Genomic DNA, 19,764 nt, shown 5'->3' with positions numbered 1-19,764 from the left:
ATGTATCCGAAACTTTGATTGTGCGGCAAACTTTCTATAACAATAAAAACATGTAAGCACTTTGGAATTGAATGGAAGAACATAATAAATGTGAACAATTTGATCTTTACAATCTGCAATCACACATCATTTGATTGAAGGAGCTTGCATATAGTACTGAAACAACTATATGTACAACATGTGATTAACTGCAGATAGTGCAATGGATGAACATGCTAGGAGAATTTAAGTATAAGAATATCAATGAAAAGAACAACATATATCCATATGATGGATGTTTGATTCCTTTAACTGTGGCTTTCAGCCTGTGACATCGAGTCTGAGTGAACAACTTGAACTTTACTTTCCATATCACATGCACGGTTTTCACAACAGTGACTTTAAAAGCACAGCACAACTATATTATTCCTGTGTGTTTTCATTATTGCCAGGCATGTCAATATACCACACTTTGTAAGAATTCCTAAACCAACTGGTTAAAAGCATCGATTGCCTCGACACAGACATACTGGCAAGATCATAAAAAATATAACGCTTTTAGCTTAAGTGCAATGAGGTGTAACTGACTATGACAACTGAACTAAAGTTAACAAAACCTACCTTTATATATCACAATGCTTTTACACCTGCATTTTGTACATTTCATTTGGGCAAGGGCGGCGGAACCGGGGGGCACAGGGGGCACGTGCCCCCCCCACTTTTCCTCAGGTTAAAAATGTGTCCTTTTTCTACATAAAAATTGAGGTGTCTCAAGTTATAGCAAGAGGCCAGAGAACCAGAATGAACACTCGGGAAGGGCCGTTTCCGGCCATCTGAGGGGTTTGTAAAACCACAAATTTTCTTGTACGCTCCTCGCCAACCGAAAAAGGCAAAAAATTTGTTAAGATATTAACAAGATATAAACTCTAATTCGGAAGATTCCTACATTAGCAACTAGCATGATTTCACCTCATTTTGTCTCAAAAGAAAACTTGTTTCCCAATTTGCACATTGGATATTGCAGTGTCAGTATGCATATTTTCCTTGAAGGGGGGGGGGGGGGGGTGGCGTTGATGGAGTGATGTGTATACGCAAGTAAGATAATACAATAAGAGTTATAAAGGGTATTAAAGATAAGGCTGCATCAGTCCAATCGAATTTCTGCAAAGTGCCCTTTGATGTCGGTGCCCCCACCCCCCGGATTAAAAGTGCTTCCGCCGCCCTTGTATTTGGGCATGCATGTCATGTACCACACTTTGTAAGAATCCCCAAGCACCAATGCACGGATATCGATATATTCTAGCATAAAGGCATAGATTGCCCTGAACCAAACTTCCAGACTGGGAAGAATATGAAATATAATGCTTTAAACTTACGAGAAATGGTATATAACTGAATTTTACTTAACTGAACTGAACGAAACCTTTACATATATCACAGTGACCTCACGAGCACAGAATGATCTAAACTATTTTATTCTTGATCATTTTATTTGACCAGGGATGTCATATACCACACTTTGCAAAATTTCCCAACACCAATGCACTAATTTTGATATTTAAGTTAAAGATATATACTGGGTTGAGACAATCGTCAAGTGCTATCAGGAGAGATGTTTGACTTAATGCCTTTTATGGAATTATCGCACCAACTTGTGGAGAGATCCGTGTACCTCAGTCTTATGACAAGAACGTACAGTTGTGCATTATGAATGTAACGAACGTCCGTAACTCATATAAAAGTTCCGCCACGAGAACAACCGCAGCCAACGGATAATCGCTCCACCAACCCCCGGAGAGACAGACGGGCCACACCCAGACCCTCTCATCCACAACTCGCCCACTGCAAAGAAGCAGACGCAGACAGAGGGACGGTACACCGACAATCCTCGATATTCCCCGACGATAATCCCCGACAAGCTTCGATGAGACCACTTGTTTGGGATTTATGTATCAACCACAGCCAGGCCATATACCTAAGTATTAATTATAATTTGCTGCTCAATATTCTCTACATGATTTAAACATAGGGAAATCGTAGTTTGTAAATAGGACTACAATTAAGCTCTTGAAAGTACGGTACTCAAATATACAATGGATTATACAATTGTAAATAGTTATACAAGTATGTCGTATGTAGTTATATCTTATGGCAGCATTACAGCTTATGAACAGTCAGTATCTATAGAAGAGCTATCCAATCACAAGTCTCTGGACCAGCACAACGTGCTTAGCTACTGCATGTCAGGTACTGTATTCCTTCAGCATCGCTATGCTAAATTAAAGTAGCTTCAGTTCATATTTGATGAAATCCAAGAGTTCATTTGCAGAAACAACATGAAGACCACGGATAGTGTTTCTATGTCATGTGCAAAAAGATATTAAGCCATAACAGAATGCGTGTTCAGAATTTTATTTAATTGCATGGATTGTCATTAAATGAATTACAATTTGGATAAAAGATGATAGAATGGGTTCTCGTACTTTAAATTCACTGCTATGTACTGTATGTGTGTGGTGAACTGCTAACATTGAGTGGTTATCAAGCTTATCGAATATTTTTTCCCCACAAAGGGGCACTTCATTGTAACACCTATTTCCTAGGTAACCAACAAAGATATTCAGTAGAATTAAACCTTGATTCTTTATTACTTTAATATTTAAATACATGATTCCCTGGAGGTTGTGATTGGGGATAAGTGAAAGCGTCGACTGATTTTGTACATTTGTCTGTTGCAAATATATGTTAAAGTGAAACTAACCTTATGGAACAATTGTTTGATGGGATAGGGAGGTTTGGTGTGGGTGGGGAAGCTGGCATGTTGAGTATGTTCAAAGGAGTATTCCTTGTTAAAGATAGTGTTGAAAACATCGAACACAAAAAATTGAAGTAAAATCCCAACTAATAAACAATTACGCTTAGGCAATAACCCTTGACTTCTTGGGATGGTTTAAATGTGCATTACCACATTGTTTTGTAAATGTGCTGAGTTGGTATAACTAACAAACATCCATTGATAGAATAATTTATTTTACCCGCTTATTAATTACCAAGTATGTTTATTCCTGTTCTCATGCAGATTCCCCACATGCATTTATCGAATAATATAGGTAATATCTTACTTGGAGCCGATTTAATCTCCACACTTTCTGGTTTTAGTTGTGCCGTACATACAGATGTTGGCATTGCTGATAAATGCCCAAAGGTGGGTAGAGCATTTATAAAAGACGCGTTATGTGCGCAATTGTATCAGATCACATTATTTCTCCTTAACGCCCAGGACTATATTATATAGGCATGTGTTAACCTGTAGAGTTGGAGATGTTTGTAAACGTTTCGATGAATACCCGCCAAAAGGCTAATATCCAATTGCCACCAACGAACAGCTCATACTACCCCTTAACAACACTGACTTCCATTTTGGACAAAAGACATTATTGACATGGACACGATTGTCGATTTCTATTCGAAAAGTGTCTATAAAGTCAAGCCTAAATGAAAGTAATACTTGACAGTGTTTTTCAAAATACCAACTATTGTTAAAGTCAACTGAAGTAAGTATAGTGGCATACTTGTGCAGCAGTTAAATTCCAATGCTAAGGAGTTCCATGGAAGCTGCATGCGAGATCAAATCAATCCTTTGGTAGCTGAAGTTATATATCATGGACGCCATACCGTAAGGTTATATCGTCGTCCTCTCGGCCAGATGTACTGTCTTCAACAATTGTGACTTATGAAAAAATATACGGTAGAAAAGATTCTTAAATTATCACAAAGAATTATGCCTTTGAATTATTAAAATTGCAGTTATTTTAATGGGTAAAAGGATAGTCTTAAGTATTTTTTTTGGTAAATTACATAATATAAATGATATAAAGGGGAAGAGGAAAATACTTCTGTTAAGATTTATACATGTTTTATATTTACAGGGTTATCTGGTGTTGGAAATATTTTCACGACACCCACGGTAGTTCGAATGATCAGAACAATTAGTATGTCAAAGTAAACTAACAAGCTTTTAAGTGTTTTTTCGTATTGAAACCTGAACCCTAACTGAACCAAGACACATATCAAGTACGTATAGTGCTTGTAAGTTAATTCCTTCGTTTATCACAGCTTGTTCTGCCTGTGGCATGATTGGTTAGTATTTCTGTTACATTAGCGGTTGATGATCCGTACATTAGCAGTTGATAAACTAAAAAAATGGTCCAATGGGCTCGTACCATAAAATTCAAACTGTGTTAAATACCTGGAATAATTCAACTGTGTATGATTCTGATATAGCAAACCTGATCTAGACATTATACAATCAACAACAAAAAAGCCTATTATGACGGACATAATAAGCTCTGCACAGTTCACTAATTTTTAAAATTATGGCAAGTTTAACTATATTCCGAGGTTTTTATTACAATTGAACTTGTAAAGCAGTCTAGCCAAGCAGGGCAGTCTTACACTAGAACTGTAAATAGATATTCACTTTAGTACACGCAAAATATAGTTGCAGTTTATTTTCTAAAGGTAACTAAAAGTAAGGACGTCGGTACCTTGACATTGCTGAAGTCTTAAGGGAAAGATGTTGCTAAAGCAACTTCTCATTGCGGTCATTTGCAGCACATATTCAGGTAAGTTCTTGGTAAATATCGAGAGGTAATGAATGGTGTATTATTAACTTCTAATGACTTCGTAAGTGCGTTATGAACATCACATTCAACTTATTTATGAGTTGATTACCTTTAAGAGTTGAAACGTGACATATCAGGGTCTATCGAAAGGAGAATACGAGACATATATTTGCTTAATAAACAATAACCAAAGCAAGTTAATGTACAGTTATTGTATCAATGCAGCGAATGCGATGCTAGTTCGTCACTTTCGTCAGCCATGACCAACATAACTAATAATGTAGTTACTGTAATCAGAATATTATCCAGTTTTTCGAAACGGCTTGATGCACCCTGATTTCTTGCTGCAATGTCGAAAGGATTTGTAAAAGATCGAAGTTTAAATTTGGCATACACAAACATTCTGTTGACTATTTTATTTACTTATACTTCGTTGAAAGTTGTAAACTTGAAGAACGTCCATTTGATTGACGTTTGACAATGTTTGGATGGCTTTGTTAGTTTGTGTACAGTTTTAGCCTTATTGGTTACAACAAGGAGTTGTTATGGAATCATAACAACATGGTTACATCAAGATAGACCAACATACTGTTGTTAGTGTTCATCATAACACAACAACATCCATTACGATCTATAACATTTTTGTTAGGCCTCTCGTCCTAAACATTTGAACATAATCTTTCAGCAATAATATTTATTGTACTGTTTACAAATGTAAGTATAGTATCCTAATACATAAATACCCATATTTTTAAGAATATTAATAAATACAGTCTTTTAACTGCACAGGACTGGCATAATTCGCGTTCATGCATTCTTACACTAATCTATGGGTGTTCACATTTTATAACTAAGAACATTGAAATATGTTTTCCAGACGTTTATAGACCGTAACATCATAATCCATGAAAAAGGTAGCGAAAATGAATCATTACAATAATGGCTTATTTTGCTCTCTTTTTTTCGTTTTTAGTTAGTACTGTAATTAGCCCACACTGAAGGTTTTTATAAAGCGTGATTATATTAACGTGAGGCTACATATTTCTATAAGGTGATAATCGTCCATTTTAACTCCGTATAGTGGCACAAAACCAGCCGTCTACACCAGAATGTCCAGACACCATAACGATGCAAAAAGCGACTGGTTCAGTTGCTATGGCGACTTCTTGGACAACCCCGATGTGTTTCGATCGCCAGGATAACTATTTTATGGCCGAGTGCAATCCGCCATCTGGTAAAATGTTTGATATTGGATTTCATATTGTTACCTGTACGTGCATGGATTCTGAAGGTTGGCAGAGCTTTTGTACGTTTCTTGTGATTATTGAAGGTAAGTTGGACACAAGGAAACTAAAAGGTTCCAATTATATGCATGTTTAAAGATAATTCAGAAAAATTCCATCAGTAGATAAAATAACTTAACATGTAGGCCTCATAGGTCTAGGCTGGGTTAACAAACTTGTTCCTATTGGAGACATCTTTTTTCATATAGGTATATGCAATACACAAACGTATATAGGAGTATGTGTTTAGAAATGCAGGTGCTCAGTCAAGAATAATTCAGGGCGGGGGGCCTTAGCCCCTAGAAGAAAACCAGGGGAGTGAGCACAGACCACGCCCCCCTCCCCCTCCCGACTGGAAGACAGAATATTAACAAAGCACATTAATGTACGACATGTATATGCTCTACAACCTAAACAGTCGAACATTCCTCAACATTGTTCCAAAAGTTGCAAAATATAACATCTAAACACCCTCCACTTTACCAAAACTTCTTTATCGGGAGGCTCACTTCTCCCCTTAGACAACTTCCCTGGACGAAATAAAACCAGGTCGTCCAGTAGAGCAAATACATATATGTTGCTGGTGGCTTTCCTTGAACATTCAGTGAGTACGCATATTTATATGTATTCAAGTTCTATATTACACATAGTAATAATAACAATAAACGAGTCAACCAATTTTTCAAAACCGCTTCCACTGTTGAACTGAACGTATTGTATGGATTAGCACATTTAGACCGATTTTAGGCATGCGTTGTAGGGATCAATGCAGGTAAATTGTGGTTTTCTGCAGTGTTTGCGATTTTGTAAATCCTTTGAAAATCCATTGTGCGTAGCCCATCGTATTTATGACTACAATTATGACTATAGCAGGTGCTACGACTGATGGTGTGTAGTTATTATTGATACGCTATACTTGGTCTTCGTTATATTGAGACAGCATTACGGCAAATCTCCTTTGTCGTAGCATTAATGAGGCATACTATAGACAAGTCAAACGACATGGGATGAATCTAACATGGTGTCGGGTTTACAGGTATAGAAAACCTTAACGTACTGACAATTTGGAAACGCGTGCTCAACGCTGGCTAGACGTTACATTTGGTAACAAGAGTACTTTCTTTGGAACATAATCTAAGAATCAAGTTTGACCGTTAGAACAAAGAAAAACAAAACGTTTTGAAACAAGGATAAAACCTTGTAGGTTACGCTATTGACGCAGTTAGAACATATTACGCTATTGACGCAGATCTTTGGTAATACGTTACAGACACAATACGTTGCGTTATTGACGCCGTGCGATCAGAATGTACAGTTGACTCCTTTCCCGTTTAGATTGCTTCAGTTGTATAGATCTCCCAAATTGCGTTTTTCTGTAGTGCATCTAAATTAAACATTGAAGTAGTTACTTTCGGCCAAAATGGTCTCTTCTAATGCGCCAAGACGGAATTCACTCACCCAATCAACTTTCGACTTGGGGTAGGAATGATTTTCTTAATCTAGAGTTTCATAAATACTAATCTTCATTCAATGTGTAGTTTGATCTCATCACATTTATGGAGATATATCATTGGTTTTGAGAATCAAATAAAACTTGAAAGAAGAGATTCAAGATACAATGAAACTCACGTCGTCCTTGCGTAAGCCTAACTCTTCTGGCACAATGGGAAAAGTGACTGCAACCAATGCACGGCGGCTTAATGCGACCGGCGTGACATTACTTACGAAATTTATTGATGTATCTTCAGCAATTCAAGTTGTTTTGCACATCAAACATAAAACTATGAGTTGCTATCTCTTCATTTTCAGAGGATCGACCCCCAGATCCACCCACATGTCCTGAAACAATATCAGTGGAAGTGGAAGAAGGTGAAAATGCCCAGTTGGTCGACTGGGAACTCCCTCTCTGCGTCGATGATGAAGATGGAAACTTTCAAGCAAATTGTTCCGTTACTCCAAACAGTTATTTCTCTCTAGGAGCAACAAATGTCACCTGTATATGTACGGATACTGCAAAAACCAGCAGCTTTTGTGTATTCTCTGTTGTCGTGCATGGTCAGTATGATGCAGGAGATATAACTAAATATACATTTCTGATGAATTAAACCTGTAAATATAAATTATCAGACTACATAATGATAATCATAATATTAATAATAATTAGCAGTTATTTTACGACGCTTAAGCGACCACAAATGTGGAATGGTTTCAATTTTGAAAGTCATGGGAAAACCGTAGATTGCTTTTGGATGAAAAACCCACCTTACTATTACCCGGCTGGTAATCGAACCCCGAACCTCCAGATTGCTAAGCCTCCTTGCTTCAAATGCCACCGCCTTTATCCACTCGGCGACAGCATAACTGGTGATAGTTGAAATCTAACAAGCAATTGTTCTCAAAGATCTGCGTACGTGTGAAAGATAAACAAAATATGAGTTGCGGTATCATTGTTAAAGCACCATTTGTACAGGCTTGCGTGTTTGCAACGCAGTGGCAGACACTTTAAGTATCATAGTTTAAAGGGATATATAATACAATAATTCATATAATATGTGAAAGATAACACAAACCAAGTAAAAGGAACACGTTGGACCAAACCAAGTCGTAAGGGACTTTCCCGTTGCTGATTAAGTTTATTTTAGATAACCACAAAATATAAATAAAACCAATTGACACTCCTGCTATGAGTTCAAATTATAAACATAATAAGCATATAACTGTACTCTCAAGTACCATGAGCCTAACTCTCGTAAACATGTTATGAACATTTGGTTTGAACTTTTTCTTCGCATAGAACATATTAATATTGGTCCAAGCCCTCCAGTGTGTCCTCCATCACAGAGCTTTAATATTAATCCGATCAAAACTGTAGACGTGACGCAGTTGGCCCCGAATTGTTCGGATCCAGAGGACGGTGACATAAAGGCTAATTGTTTACCAGCTACTCTGAGTAGGTCTTCAATAGGGGAGACTACCGTGATTTGTCAGTGTACTGATTCACAGAACTTGAAGTCAATCCCATGTGTCTTTTCAGTCCAAATACTTAGTAAGCATTCTATGCGACCATTGGCAGGTCTCTTTTGTAAAATTTTATATTTAATAATAATTGTATCTGATCTCTTTATTTATAAAAGCAATCTGATATAAGCACAAGTCGTAGTAAGTACACTTCCTCTGTTAAAATCGTTTCACTTTTTGTTGTTGATATTTTGATATCATTTTTGTTACTGGTGTTACCACCTGCATAATTAAGGAGTAAGTTTTCAACCATCATTCACTACTGCTATTATGATGCAATCTGATCCGAACGGAAATTTACTTCGTGCATTCACGGAGAGAATTGTTTCCACGTATATAAGAATGCACCTTTATTGCACTGTTTTGTTGTTTTAGTAGCTATTGCATTTTGTAGAACAATTTTCTCAACTTCTGAAACAAATATAATTTAGTCAAGATAACTAGACATGTTCTGCGCTTCAAACGCAACGAATTAACACTTTATTTGGTGGTTAAATCAGAGACTGGTGCAATGTGTTTACAACCGTATTTGTGGACTATTAAAAGTTGTAAAATCCATAGCTGATGGAAGATTTTATATTAATTTTCAATTTGAAATAGGTTGAACTGTATCAAACACCATTTATTTTCAATTCATCCAGTGCCACCACTCCCTGTGTTCATCACGCCTACTGCAAGAACGAGTACAAGAGCAATTAAAATACCAGATACACTGACATGTCCAAATGACATACAAGTGATAACTAAAGCACGTCCTATCTCAAGTGATGACGTCTCATGGATGCCTCCACGGTGCTCTCAAGATGGCGAAGAGGGTGGTACCGTTTCATCCGAATGCACAACTGTGTCCATTTTACACGAGGGTGAAAATATGGTGGTTTGCACCTGTTCTGATTCTACTCACCAATCAAGAGATTGCAACTTTACCATTGCAATCAATCTTGAGAAAGACGAAGTAGTATCATCTACAAAAGGTTTATAATATATTTTCTACGTTTTCTTCGATTATTTATATCTAATAAACGGCGTATGGATTAAATTTAAAATTATATCTTTACAAAAGGGTGGGTACCAAGTTTTTGTTTTTATTATAAATTTGTTTACCTTTTTTTAATACTACATTGAATCTACTGTGTTGCTATATAAGATAATAATAAGAAATACATAATAAAACATAAAGTAACTACGTTTGTAAAAATTACATAATAACATGAATACAAGACATTTGAAGTAGTGATTGTGTCTGTGTCACGTTGGTTGAAAGGTTTATGAGAATAATGATACCATGTAAAAGAAATACAACATTAAAAAATGTAAAAAGTTGTAATAAATAAGTCAGAATGACGAAATAAATTTCCATTTCTACTTAAGCTGATTTCGAAGTGAATATAACATGTTAAAACTACTGAATAACTTGAGACGCTTTACATCATCTCCAGATACCTAACTGAGCGTATCTTCATTGCAGATCCAGAAATATTGAGACACAAAGAGAATCTAGCTAGTGAAATTGTGTCTGGTACCGTTGGTGTGTTTGGAACATTGCTGTTTCTCTTCCTTTTTGTTATTTTAATTCGATGTCATCTTAGCAGGTCGAACAGAAGTGTGAACTACAACGCAAAACAGATGGTAAGTAAATGCCACAATGCTTATTTCTACATGTGTTTCAAACTGATATCTTTGTCAAAATTAAATCAAAATAAAACAAAACTGTTAGCAACCTGCATCTACTAAAGAGCCTGTGTAAGAGAACGTGTAACAGTTAGGCAGGCCTGACAGAGCTTATGCAACAGGCTTACTTTGTAGGTGATGATACCTGTACTCATGTCCATCAACTTATTAAAAGTTGTATGACAAATATATCATTCAAAAAGGAAGTAGGCCTGACGTTTCGATGGACAGAATTACAGGAAAGCCATACGTCATCTCTCCAACAGTGATAATTACACGCTTCTTGATTCTGATCCCAGATAACTTCTTCCAGCAGATGAAACAGATCATCACTGATATGTACCAGCGCAACCGATTCACACTGAGATTACAGTAATTTACAGTAAGATTACAGTAACTTACAGTAACTACTGTAAATCTTAAATCTTTGTGCAACAGTTAAAACTGGATTGTGCTGAAAAACCTGATAAATCGGGGGCATGTGCTATTAGGATTACAGTAAGAAATGAGAATATGCGTAACTCCAACAAATCCCATCAACTTATGTAGCCGTCCTGACCTAGTACGACTCAGCACTGAGAGACTGTGGATGCACCGCCTTCAGACCATTCAATCTCATGGCTCCACATTCAGGAAGGACATGATTAACCTTTCTTCTGCTCCCCCCCCCCCATCTCCCCTTGTTCCCCCTCTGTCATCTTCACACTTTCCTAACTTTGTCATTCTGTAACTTTATCCCCTCTTCCCTTAATCTTCTCATTTTCCCTCTTTTATTTCTTCTCTCCACCCTTTCTCAACTTATCCTCATTCATCAGCCTCTTTTGCGTTCACCCTGCATGCTCATTAATCTATCTGTTTTCTGTGCTTGTATTTTGTCCCTTGTAGTTTCTCTTACTTGTCATTCAGACTCTGAAGAAGATCCTGATAGGGTCGAAACGTCAGGCCACTTACTTTTACATGATATCTTTGTCATATAACTTTTAAAAAGTAGATGGACATGAGTACAAATATCATCACCTACAAAGTAAGCCTGATGCATAAGCTCTGTAAGCACAATATTGAGCATCAATTATATCCGTAAGCCATAATTAAGTGCTAATCCATGCATGTTATATCCGGTGTTTTGAACCGTTAAGAGACGTTGCAATGAAAATTTATTTTTTTTTTACACCCCATCTGATAACAAGAAAGCCCTGCTTGTGAAACGTTTTACCGTACCCAAGATTTCATGAAGATTCAAGAAAATCTTTCAAATCCAAAGACATCAAATGTCTTCCCGTGCTCGGTATCTTTAAGAAGTAAAAGATGTTTTTTGAAGCATTGTACTTTATTAATTTTTTTCACAGGTCAACATTCAACCTTTAAAAAGAACGAGACTTTCATCAACTTCTCCAAATAAATCTTTAATTGAGGATGACAATGAATTGGTTAATTACATGAAACAAAACTTACAACTATGTGAGTCTATTGGAAGTGGATCCCGCTCAAAGATCTACAGAGGGACATTTAACAACGACGCATCCCATGTGAGAAGAATTGTAGCTGTGAAAGTGTTGACAAGTAAGGATGAAATATCAACTTAAGTAAATAATACAACAGAAAGCTTTAATTATGAAAATATTGACGAGGACCAAATATTGACTTAGTATATAGTAGGCAACCAGATGTGAAAAGTACGAGGACCAAATATTGACTTAGTATATAGTAGTATCATCTTGGATTTTACGGTATTAATGTCAATCAGTGGGATTGTTGACCGTGAGAATTAAACAATAAATATCAATATTAAATAAAAAATAAAATATTTTCGTGTAATATCATTTAAGTAACCCTAAGACCTATATAGGTCTAGCCAAACCTCCTTTCAAGCTAATATATGGTAACCACAAGTAGTCTTTTAACCACCAAAACACCACGGAATTATCGAAACAGGATGAACATTTTCGTTTGTGAAGATAACAAAGCTCTTTAAAATTCTCAAATACATCCAATTGAAATCACTTTGAGTGTAATTCCCATTACTATCTCCTCATAAGGCAACATTACAACTACTGAAAAGGCAGCTTTTATGCAGGAGCTATCTATTTACAAGGTTCTGGACCCACATCGGAATATCGTGGAGATGCTCGGCTGCTCCATGGATTCAGGTATTGCATTCGTTCAACCTCAATATGCTAAATTAACGTAGCGTCAATTCAAATTTAGTTTACTTGTAGGATCACTTATAGTTTTTTTTTAAATTTTAACGTCACATGTAGAATGAGATCCGACAACGATGAATTCATCAAACCAGAATCATGCATATTATCGTATTTCATTTGCATCGATTGCCATTTAACAAATTCAAGGGTTGAATCGAAGAATAGCAAAATGTATTCATGTTCTGCCAAATTCACTTTCTTATCATCCTACCTTCGGGAGTGGCCAACAACTAGTGTGACCTGGTTGCGAAACATATCGATGGGTGGAATTAATAACCAAACGTAATAACTCGACGAAATTCAGTAGAATTCGTGAATTCGATATAATTCTTTTAATTTTAAATAAAACAGAAATGATTCAATTTATGATAGTTATTCAATTCTGGATTAATGAAAGCATCGACTGCATTTCTTTCAGAGTACTCTGTTGTAAATACTACGATCAAGTCCTCATGTCAATTGGGTTCAATTATAATTACCATATTGTATGCGAAATATATGTTTAGCATCGATAGTTTTCGAAATATGGAAACCAAAAAATATCAATACGAGTGAAATAGAATCAAGCAATGAATGACGAATACTGTACGCTTTTAATTTATTTAACATGGGTGTTGTGAAAGTGTTTGATTGCTCTTACTAAACTTAACTTCTTGATTGCAGAACCGTTTTACTTGGTGATGGAGTATTTACCGAGCGGGGACTTACATGAGTATTTACAATCACTACTGAGTAAGAAAGACAGCCCATACATTGCTGAAAACTTTAGGCATGCGTCGTCAGAAGATATCACCCAGTTTGATTTAATTTCTTTTGGAACGCAGATAGCCCAAGGAATGGAATATCTTCATTCATGTAACGTACGTATTTAGTAACCGACACCTACATGTATCGTTCCCTCTCTGCGCAAACCAAAATATGTCAAATATATCCCACTATATAGCATGCTTATACAGTACTTAGTTATATTATATATTGCTCTAAATGTATTGTTGTAATATTGTCCTGTCCAGATAGTACGGCTTTGTCTTGTTTAATAAATGGATGATTTGGAATGATCGTCAAACAATACATTTATTCAATTTTTAAATGACAAAGCTGTTTTTTCATCTTTAGATTATCCACAGGAATTTATCGGCAAGTCATATTTTGCTTGGAACCGAGTTAACCTGCAAAATTTCTGGCTTTAGTCGTGCCATACATACAGAGGCTGAAAGTGCCGAAGACACTCTATTGGTAGGTACCATATAGTGAATTAGATTCCTTATTGCTTCTAATAAAATGACCACTCCTTTTCGACCACCACACATAATGAGGAATACACCACATTATCAACCTGCGTTGGTTAAAGTTTCGCAAAGTTTTACTTAGTTGGATGCAACAGAGTTATCGGCGTTATATCGGATACGTCGAGATGCGACGACGAACAGCTTCTAGAAAGGCTCATCAAAAGCGTGTTTCGTTTGGATTTAGTAATACAACACAGTAACACGACACGATAAACGATTTCCATTTGAAATGTTGTTTATCCATTGCAGCTTTAATTCATTTACTTTAAATTATTTCATGAAAGTGACATTTGAGAGCATTTCACAAAATATTGAAGTCATCTGAAGTAGTATATAGTGACATACCTGTACCTAAGATTCATCATGCCATTGGACGTATATTGTATGTTTGATCCCTCAGAATGAAACGCCAATTCGATGGGCTGCACCAGAAACTCTCAAACAACAGGAATACAACAAATCGACTGATGTTTGGTCATTTGGAGTCGTCTTATGGGAAATAGTCACATTCGGTATGACTTGACATGATATCACGTCTTCTTCTTCTTCATTGGACATTATAAAGAAAGTTAAAACAATTGATACCGGATCAATATTTTTGCCGCAATGGTTACCTCAATGTTGTCAGAGTAATGAGTTTGCATGAAACTAGCTATATAAATCGAAATATCAACGGAGCATAAATTGTTTCCATATTGAATACATTGTACTTTAAGAAAAGAAATAAAGGTTATAATTCATCTGTTTTTTTTTTTGAAATTTCATTGTAACACCAGGATGTCATCCTTACCCTATTATGTCTGATGACGATGTGATGGATGCTATACTGTCAGGTTATCGCCTCCCTCGGCCAGATCACTGTCTTCAACCATAGTAAGTTATCAACAAATACATATAAGAACGGTCGAATAGGTAATATGTTACACGAGAAGTATTTGCGTTGACGATTATGACATTTTTGGGTTGTGCCAAAAAACATGGTCAAACCTTTGTCATAACGGAAACTACACATGAATTTAGTTGAGTTTATTCTGTGTTACTATCTCCATTTTCTTAGTTTTTCATGATGCTATTAAATGATATATTGTTGCAGGATGTTTTGAACATAGACCCATATATGCAAACACTATAATTCATTCGTTCTGTTTTAAATCTTTATTATGGATATCTATAACTAAATCTATATCGCCAGATTTGTCTACTTTAAGTGATTTTAATGTGTCCGCAGCTATAAGCTGATGCTAGACTGTTGGTCAACAGACCCAGCAAGAAGACCTACAATGAGGATGACCATTGTAGAAATGGACTCAATCATGGAGGATGATCAGGTAAGGAATATAATAAAACGAAATATCTGTAAAGAATTTATGAAATTTATGAACAAATGAAAATCGAACAAATGAAAATCGAATGAAAAGCTCTTGAGTAGGGCCGATTTAAAGAAAAATAAACCGAAAAGAGTCCTCTTATTGAACACTACTTTAAGGGTCTGGTTTCAGCATTTCTGCATTTTCGAGACAATTACAATGAACATATTTTACGTTATTCTTTGCAAGAAATAAGATCGGAATACGATATCAGAGAAAGGAGAGACAATACGGAATATTTAAAAAAAATCTTTTGTTGGTTTATCTTGTAGGGTTATCTAGTATTGGAATTGTTTCAACGAGACAAAAAGGAAGAATACAGCCAATCCGATGACGAAGATCAACGCGTTCAACGCCATCAACGCGATCAAAACGAAGTTTTTAACAAACCTTAAGAAAAAGAAATAGTTCAAGGGAGTGGAGTATCCATACGATGAAAACCAATATATTGCTACTGACAGAAACTTTCGTATTCATTTAAAAGTTCAGAGGAAAATTTGATTTTGACAGAATGAAAAAAAGAACATTTCATAAGCTTCCCTGTTAAAATTTGAAGACAATTTGTACATTGCATTGTCGAGATATGATAGCTGATATTGTTAAAGTTTGTTCATACTCAGTGAACTTGAAGCAAAAAAGGTATAATGCAACATGCAGTTGCATATTGATAGCAAAATTGTTTTTTTTTATTCTAAACTTTCATTGTTTAAACTTAGAAAGGATAGGGTTTCAACTTGCTCTTTGGAATCTGAAGTTATCATTACCCCAATTACTTGAGTGTATTCATATATTATTTAATGCATCCCAATTTTGGATGTACATTTTAAAAAAAATCTTACAACAAATATGTTAGTGTCCACCTGCACCTGCACTTTTTATAGCTATCACATTCAAGTGTCGAAAACGATACATTAGAAATGAAATGAACACAAATTTCATTAGGATGCTTAGAGTATGTTGCTCTTTTCATCATCAAATAATTCTTTATAGAAATATTTTTACAAACCTGTAAATATACATTACTCAAAATGTACAAACGTTTATGTAGCGAAAATTCACGTTAATTTAATCCTATCATTATGACATGGATAGATGTATATATAATCGATACAGAATATAACTATTATTTCGATATTGTAATTAAACTGGAGATAATTTAAGCCCAGTACATGTCCATAAACTGTCAAGTTCGTATTTGTATGTTGATTTTACTACTGTATCACTTTCATATGCGCTTAAATGAAATAATCATAACATTATCATGTAACAATAAAAAATTCGAAAAAAAAACAAATCTGGAGTCATTTTTGAATAAAAATATTCAGGTTTTAAATCTTTAAAAAAGTTCGTCAAAAGTAGCAAAATGTTCTTGAAGAGAATTAGTTATACTTTCACACAAAATAGTTCTGACAAGAAATATCCACAAAACCACTAGTATGGCCAAGAAACATCATGTCATCTGTTTTAATTGCGCTGGCAGTTGGCTGTCAAACTGCCGGAAATTGCATGAGACTTTCTCACACAGGAGAATGCTTCATTGTTTTCGAACAATTGAAATACCGAAAATGTGTCGGAAAATGGTTGTCAACAATATCGTTCCGTTGAACATATGGGTAAGTCAGGCTCGTAGCGAGATATTTGCCAAGGGAGCAGGCAACCTGTAGGCAAACTATTGGAGCCGTAGATTCGCAACTGGAAACTATCTAAGCGTAGCGCCACCATAAGTTGGCGCAAAGCGTTCAAGAAAAATTTTGCCGAAAATGCCTCCTATAGATCTACTTTGAGATTACTAGCGATATCATAAAATCATACCCCCAAAAAAATGCTCAAGGGGGAGGCGGTCGCCCCCTTCACCCCCCACCCCCTCCTTCGCTACGCGCCTGGGGAAGTTGACAATGACATTTAAATATAGAGAGTTAACAGTAGACCATAGTAGATGAGAAAGGCAGATAAAACACTTAAGGATTGTATTTGCATATTGTATTCCAGTTATATAATGAAATAAATACTATTATCAACCATATAACGTATAATGCAATACAGAGTGCCCACTAAGTGTAAACTGCATCGCAATTACCGTTAAGGACAAACTTAAAGACAAACCTAATGCTAAAGTCGTAAAGACATACCTAATGCTAAAGTCGTGATTAACAATGTAAATTAGCATTTCTGTGTTTCTTTAACACAGAACTGTATTCTTAATTTTGATAAGAGAAAGAATTTTGAAGATATGAGACGGTGGTATTGTAACCGAACTTGCGTAGTATTTTAACTTTTTGAAAACTAGTCGTTACGCTATATTAACTGTTTAAGCTTAAAGTGATGTTGCAATTCCTGTCGAGAAATGCCCGCTATCCTCCTAGGTTGTTTACCATGACTTTACTAATCGTGCCTTTGTTATGTTGTGATTCCTGTCGGAAAATTCCCGCTATTCTCCTGGGTTGTTTACTATGACGTAACCAATTGTGCCTTTGTTACAAGGGTTGAGCTTCCGGTCTCCGGAAGACTGGTGATTGCAACTCAGTGTGTTCTTTGAAGTAGTCAATTCTCGCGTGCGTAAACTTAAGCCAATGTCCAGGCTTCAAGATACAAGTCTAAGTACGGTAAGTTATCTTATCATTTCTATCAACCAAGTTGGTGTTTCTAATACTACGGTACAGCTTGTTCAGCTATCAGAAAGAAAGCTAGATTAAATGATCCACATTACCGCCATTTAGTTCATCGGTTGTTGCTTAGTATATTTGCATCGGTTAACGGTGTTGTTGACACCGTAGAGTGAAATCTGTAACCTTAAATCTGATTTCATATTGGTAGTATATTGCGTTTATACGCAGCGTATGGGGTTTTGCTTAATTGCGTTAACACTTAAAGAGGCCATGGCATGTAAAATTCAACTTTAATCGAGAGTAATTTCCTCTGAATCTATGAGAAAATGTTCAAAACTATTCTCATCACCTCTAAAACCTCACGGACTTATTAGAAATAAACGTTTAAATATTCGCATCCGTAGGCAGACATCTGAAAATGAGATTTCAAAACAACACAACGATGACGGCAAATATATAACCAGAGTAAATTTACCTACGACAACCGTCGCATTACACAATTTAGAACTCTAAATTCTATGATTAATGTTGTTATGGTATTACTTCAGCAGGCATACGTACAATTGTCATCGTTAGAAGGGGCGAAGGAAGGGCAAATTGTCCGATAAACCTGATACAGGTGGTTTTGATGATGTGATATAGACCAGGCATACGATTGAGCTATAGGTATTACCCGGAAGGAGGATTTATCTCATGTGGTTTTTCTAGACCAGAATTTCATAAGGAATAAGAATATTTTGAGTAAAAAGCCCAAATCCTGAACGCAGCCCCCCCCCCCGAAAAGGGGGGTTGTTTCTGGGGGTTCATTTTTAAGGAAAAAATACCATAAGTTACATATACCACAAATAGGATAAAATGTATTTTTTTCTAGACGAGAATTTCATAAGGAATAAGATTATCTTGGGTTAAAAGCCCAAATCCTGAACGCACCCCCGAAAAGGGGGTTCTTTCTGGGGAGTCCATTTTCTCACATTCGTGGGCGTGGGTCCATCTTTAAGGAAAACTACCATAAGTTACATTTACACACAAATAAGATAAAACAAACTTTTATTAACCTCAAAATTTAAACCCAGTTAGTTAATTAAGCCTTAAATATTGGATGTGGTAACACTGCGGTGGTTGGGAAAATTAGGGGGTCTCTAAAGGACCCCCTATTTAACCCTAACTGCACGGGGGGGGGGGGCATTGTGACATTTTTTGCCACGGATTTTGAACCGTTTGAGATATGAACTAGATTCTTTCATGACATTTTCCCCAAGTCTTGCGCACATTTTGACACCACTTAGTCCATATAGGACCCCTGTAGGGTGAGTTATGTACCAATGTGTGATGACGTCACAGAAATGTTTTCAATTTTTACATTTACTTGTGCATAAACACGTTAGTTCAAATAGGATGCAAATACTCTAACTTAGGACCAATTTAAAAGTTTGTTTGCTTTGAAGTACATAACAATTATGCTTACTTAATCTTCCGAATCTCCATCATCACTGTCCCCATAATGCATGATCGGTCCACCAACAGGCGCACTAACCACCAATCAGGCGGGCCGTCCAAAAACAAGAGATAGCAAGAGTAGGTCTCGACAAACGCCGAAATTTCGCCTCCATCTGATTCCGCACTTCTCTTTTCACTGCTCACGAATCCAGAGCTCTACTATAAGCTCATGCTAATGTTGATAAAATGAAAATATTCGTCTCAAATGCAGTCTCCAGAACATGTTTA

At 36.2% G+C, this 19,764-nt stretch overlaps 1 protein-coding gene across 1 annotated transcript; it reads left to right on the top strand.

The window, feature by feature from the left end:
* The first annotated feature begins 4,387 nt into the window (after nt 1–4,387).
* Nucleotides 4,388–18,862, top strand: LOC139976715 (uncharacterized). The gene is made up of 14 exons (XM_071985379.1): nt 4,388–4,604; nt 5,686–5,934; nt 7,697–7,942; nt 8,682–8,933; nt 9,547–9,879; nt 10,374–10,534; nt 11,923–12,136; nt 12,613–12,723; nt 13,441–13,637; nt 13,894–14,013; nt 14,467–14,578; nt 14,843–14,939; nt 15,295–15,394; nt 15,706–18,862. The coding sequence occupies exons 1-14, from the start codon at nt 4,556–4,558 to the stop codon at nt 15,826–15,828; spliced, it is 2,364 nt and encodes a 787-aa protein (XP_071841480.1). The 5' UTR covers nt 4,388–4,555; the 3' UTR covers nt 15,829–18,862.
* Nucleotides 18,863–19,764: the final 902 nt, after the last annotated feature.

This window comes from Apostichopus japonicus, chromosome 12 (genome assembly GCF_037975245.1).
Source record: "Apostichopus japonicus isolate 1M-3 chromosome 12, ASM3797524v1, whole genome shotgun sequence".
Taxonomy (NCBI): Eukaryota; Metazoa; Echinodermata; class Holothuroidea; order Aspidochirotida; family Stichopodidae; genus Apostichopus; species Apostichopus japonicus.
The sequence above is the reverse complement of the archived record's forward strand: the minus strand, read 5'-3'. Positions and strand labels throughout refer to the sequence as shown.

What these genes read in the sequence shown, in the direction of transcription:
- LOC139976715 (XM_071985379.1), top strand. Translation starts at nt 4,556, where the DNA reads ATGTTGCTAAAGCAACTTCTCATTGCGGTCATTTGCAGCACATATTCA. An exon ending in CTTTTCAGTCCAAATACTTA is followed by an intron (nt 8,934 to 9,546) that starts GTAAGCATTCTA and finishes CAATTCATCCAG; the next exon opens with TGCCACCACTCCCTGTGTTC. An exon ending in ACTACAACGCAAAACAGATG is followed by an intron (nt 10,535 to 11,922) that starts GTAAGTAAATGC and finishes TTTTTTTCACAG; the next exon opens with GTCAACATTCAACCTTTAAA.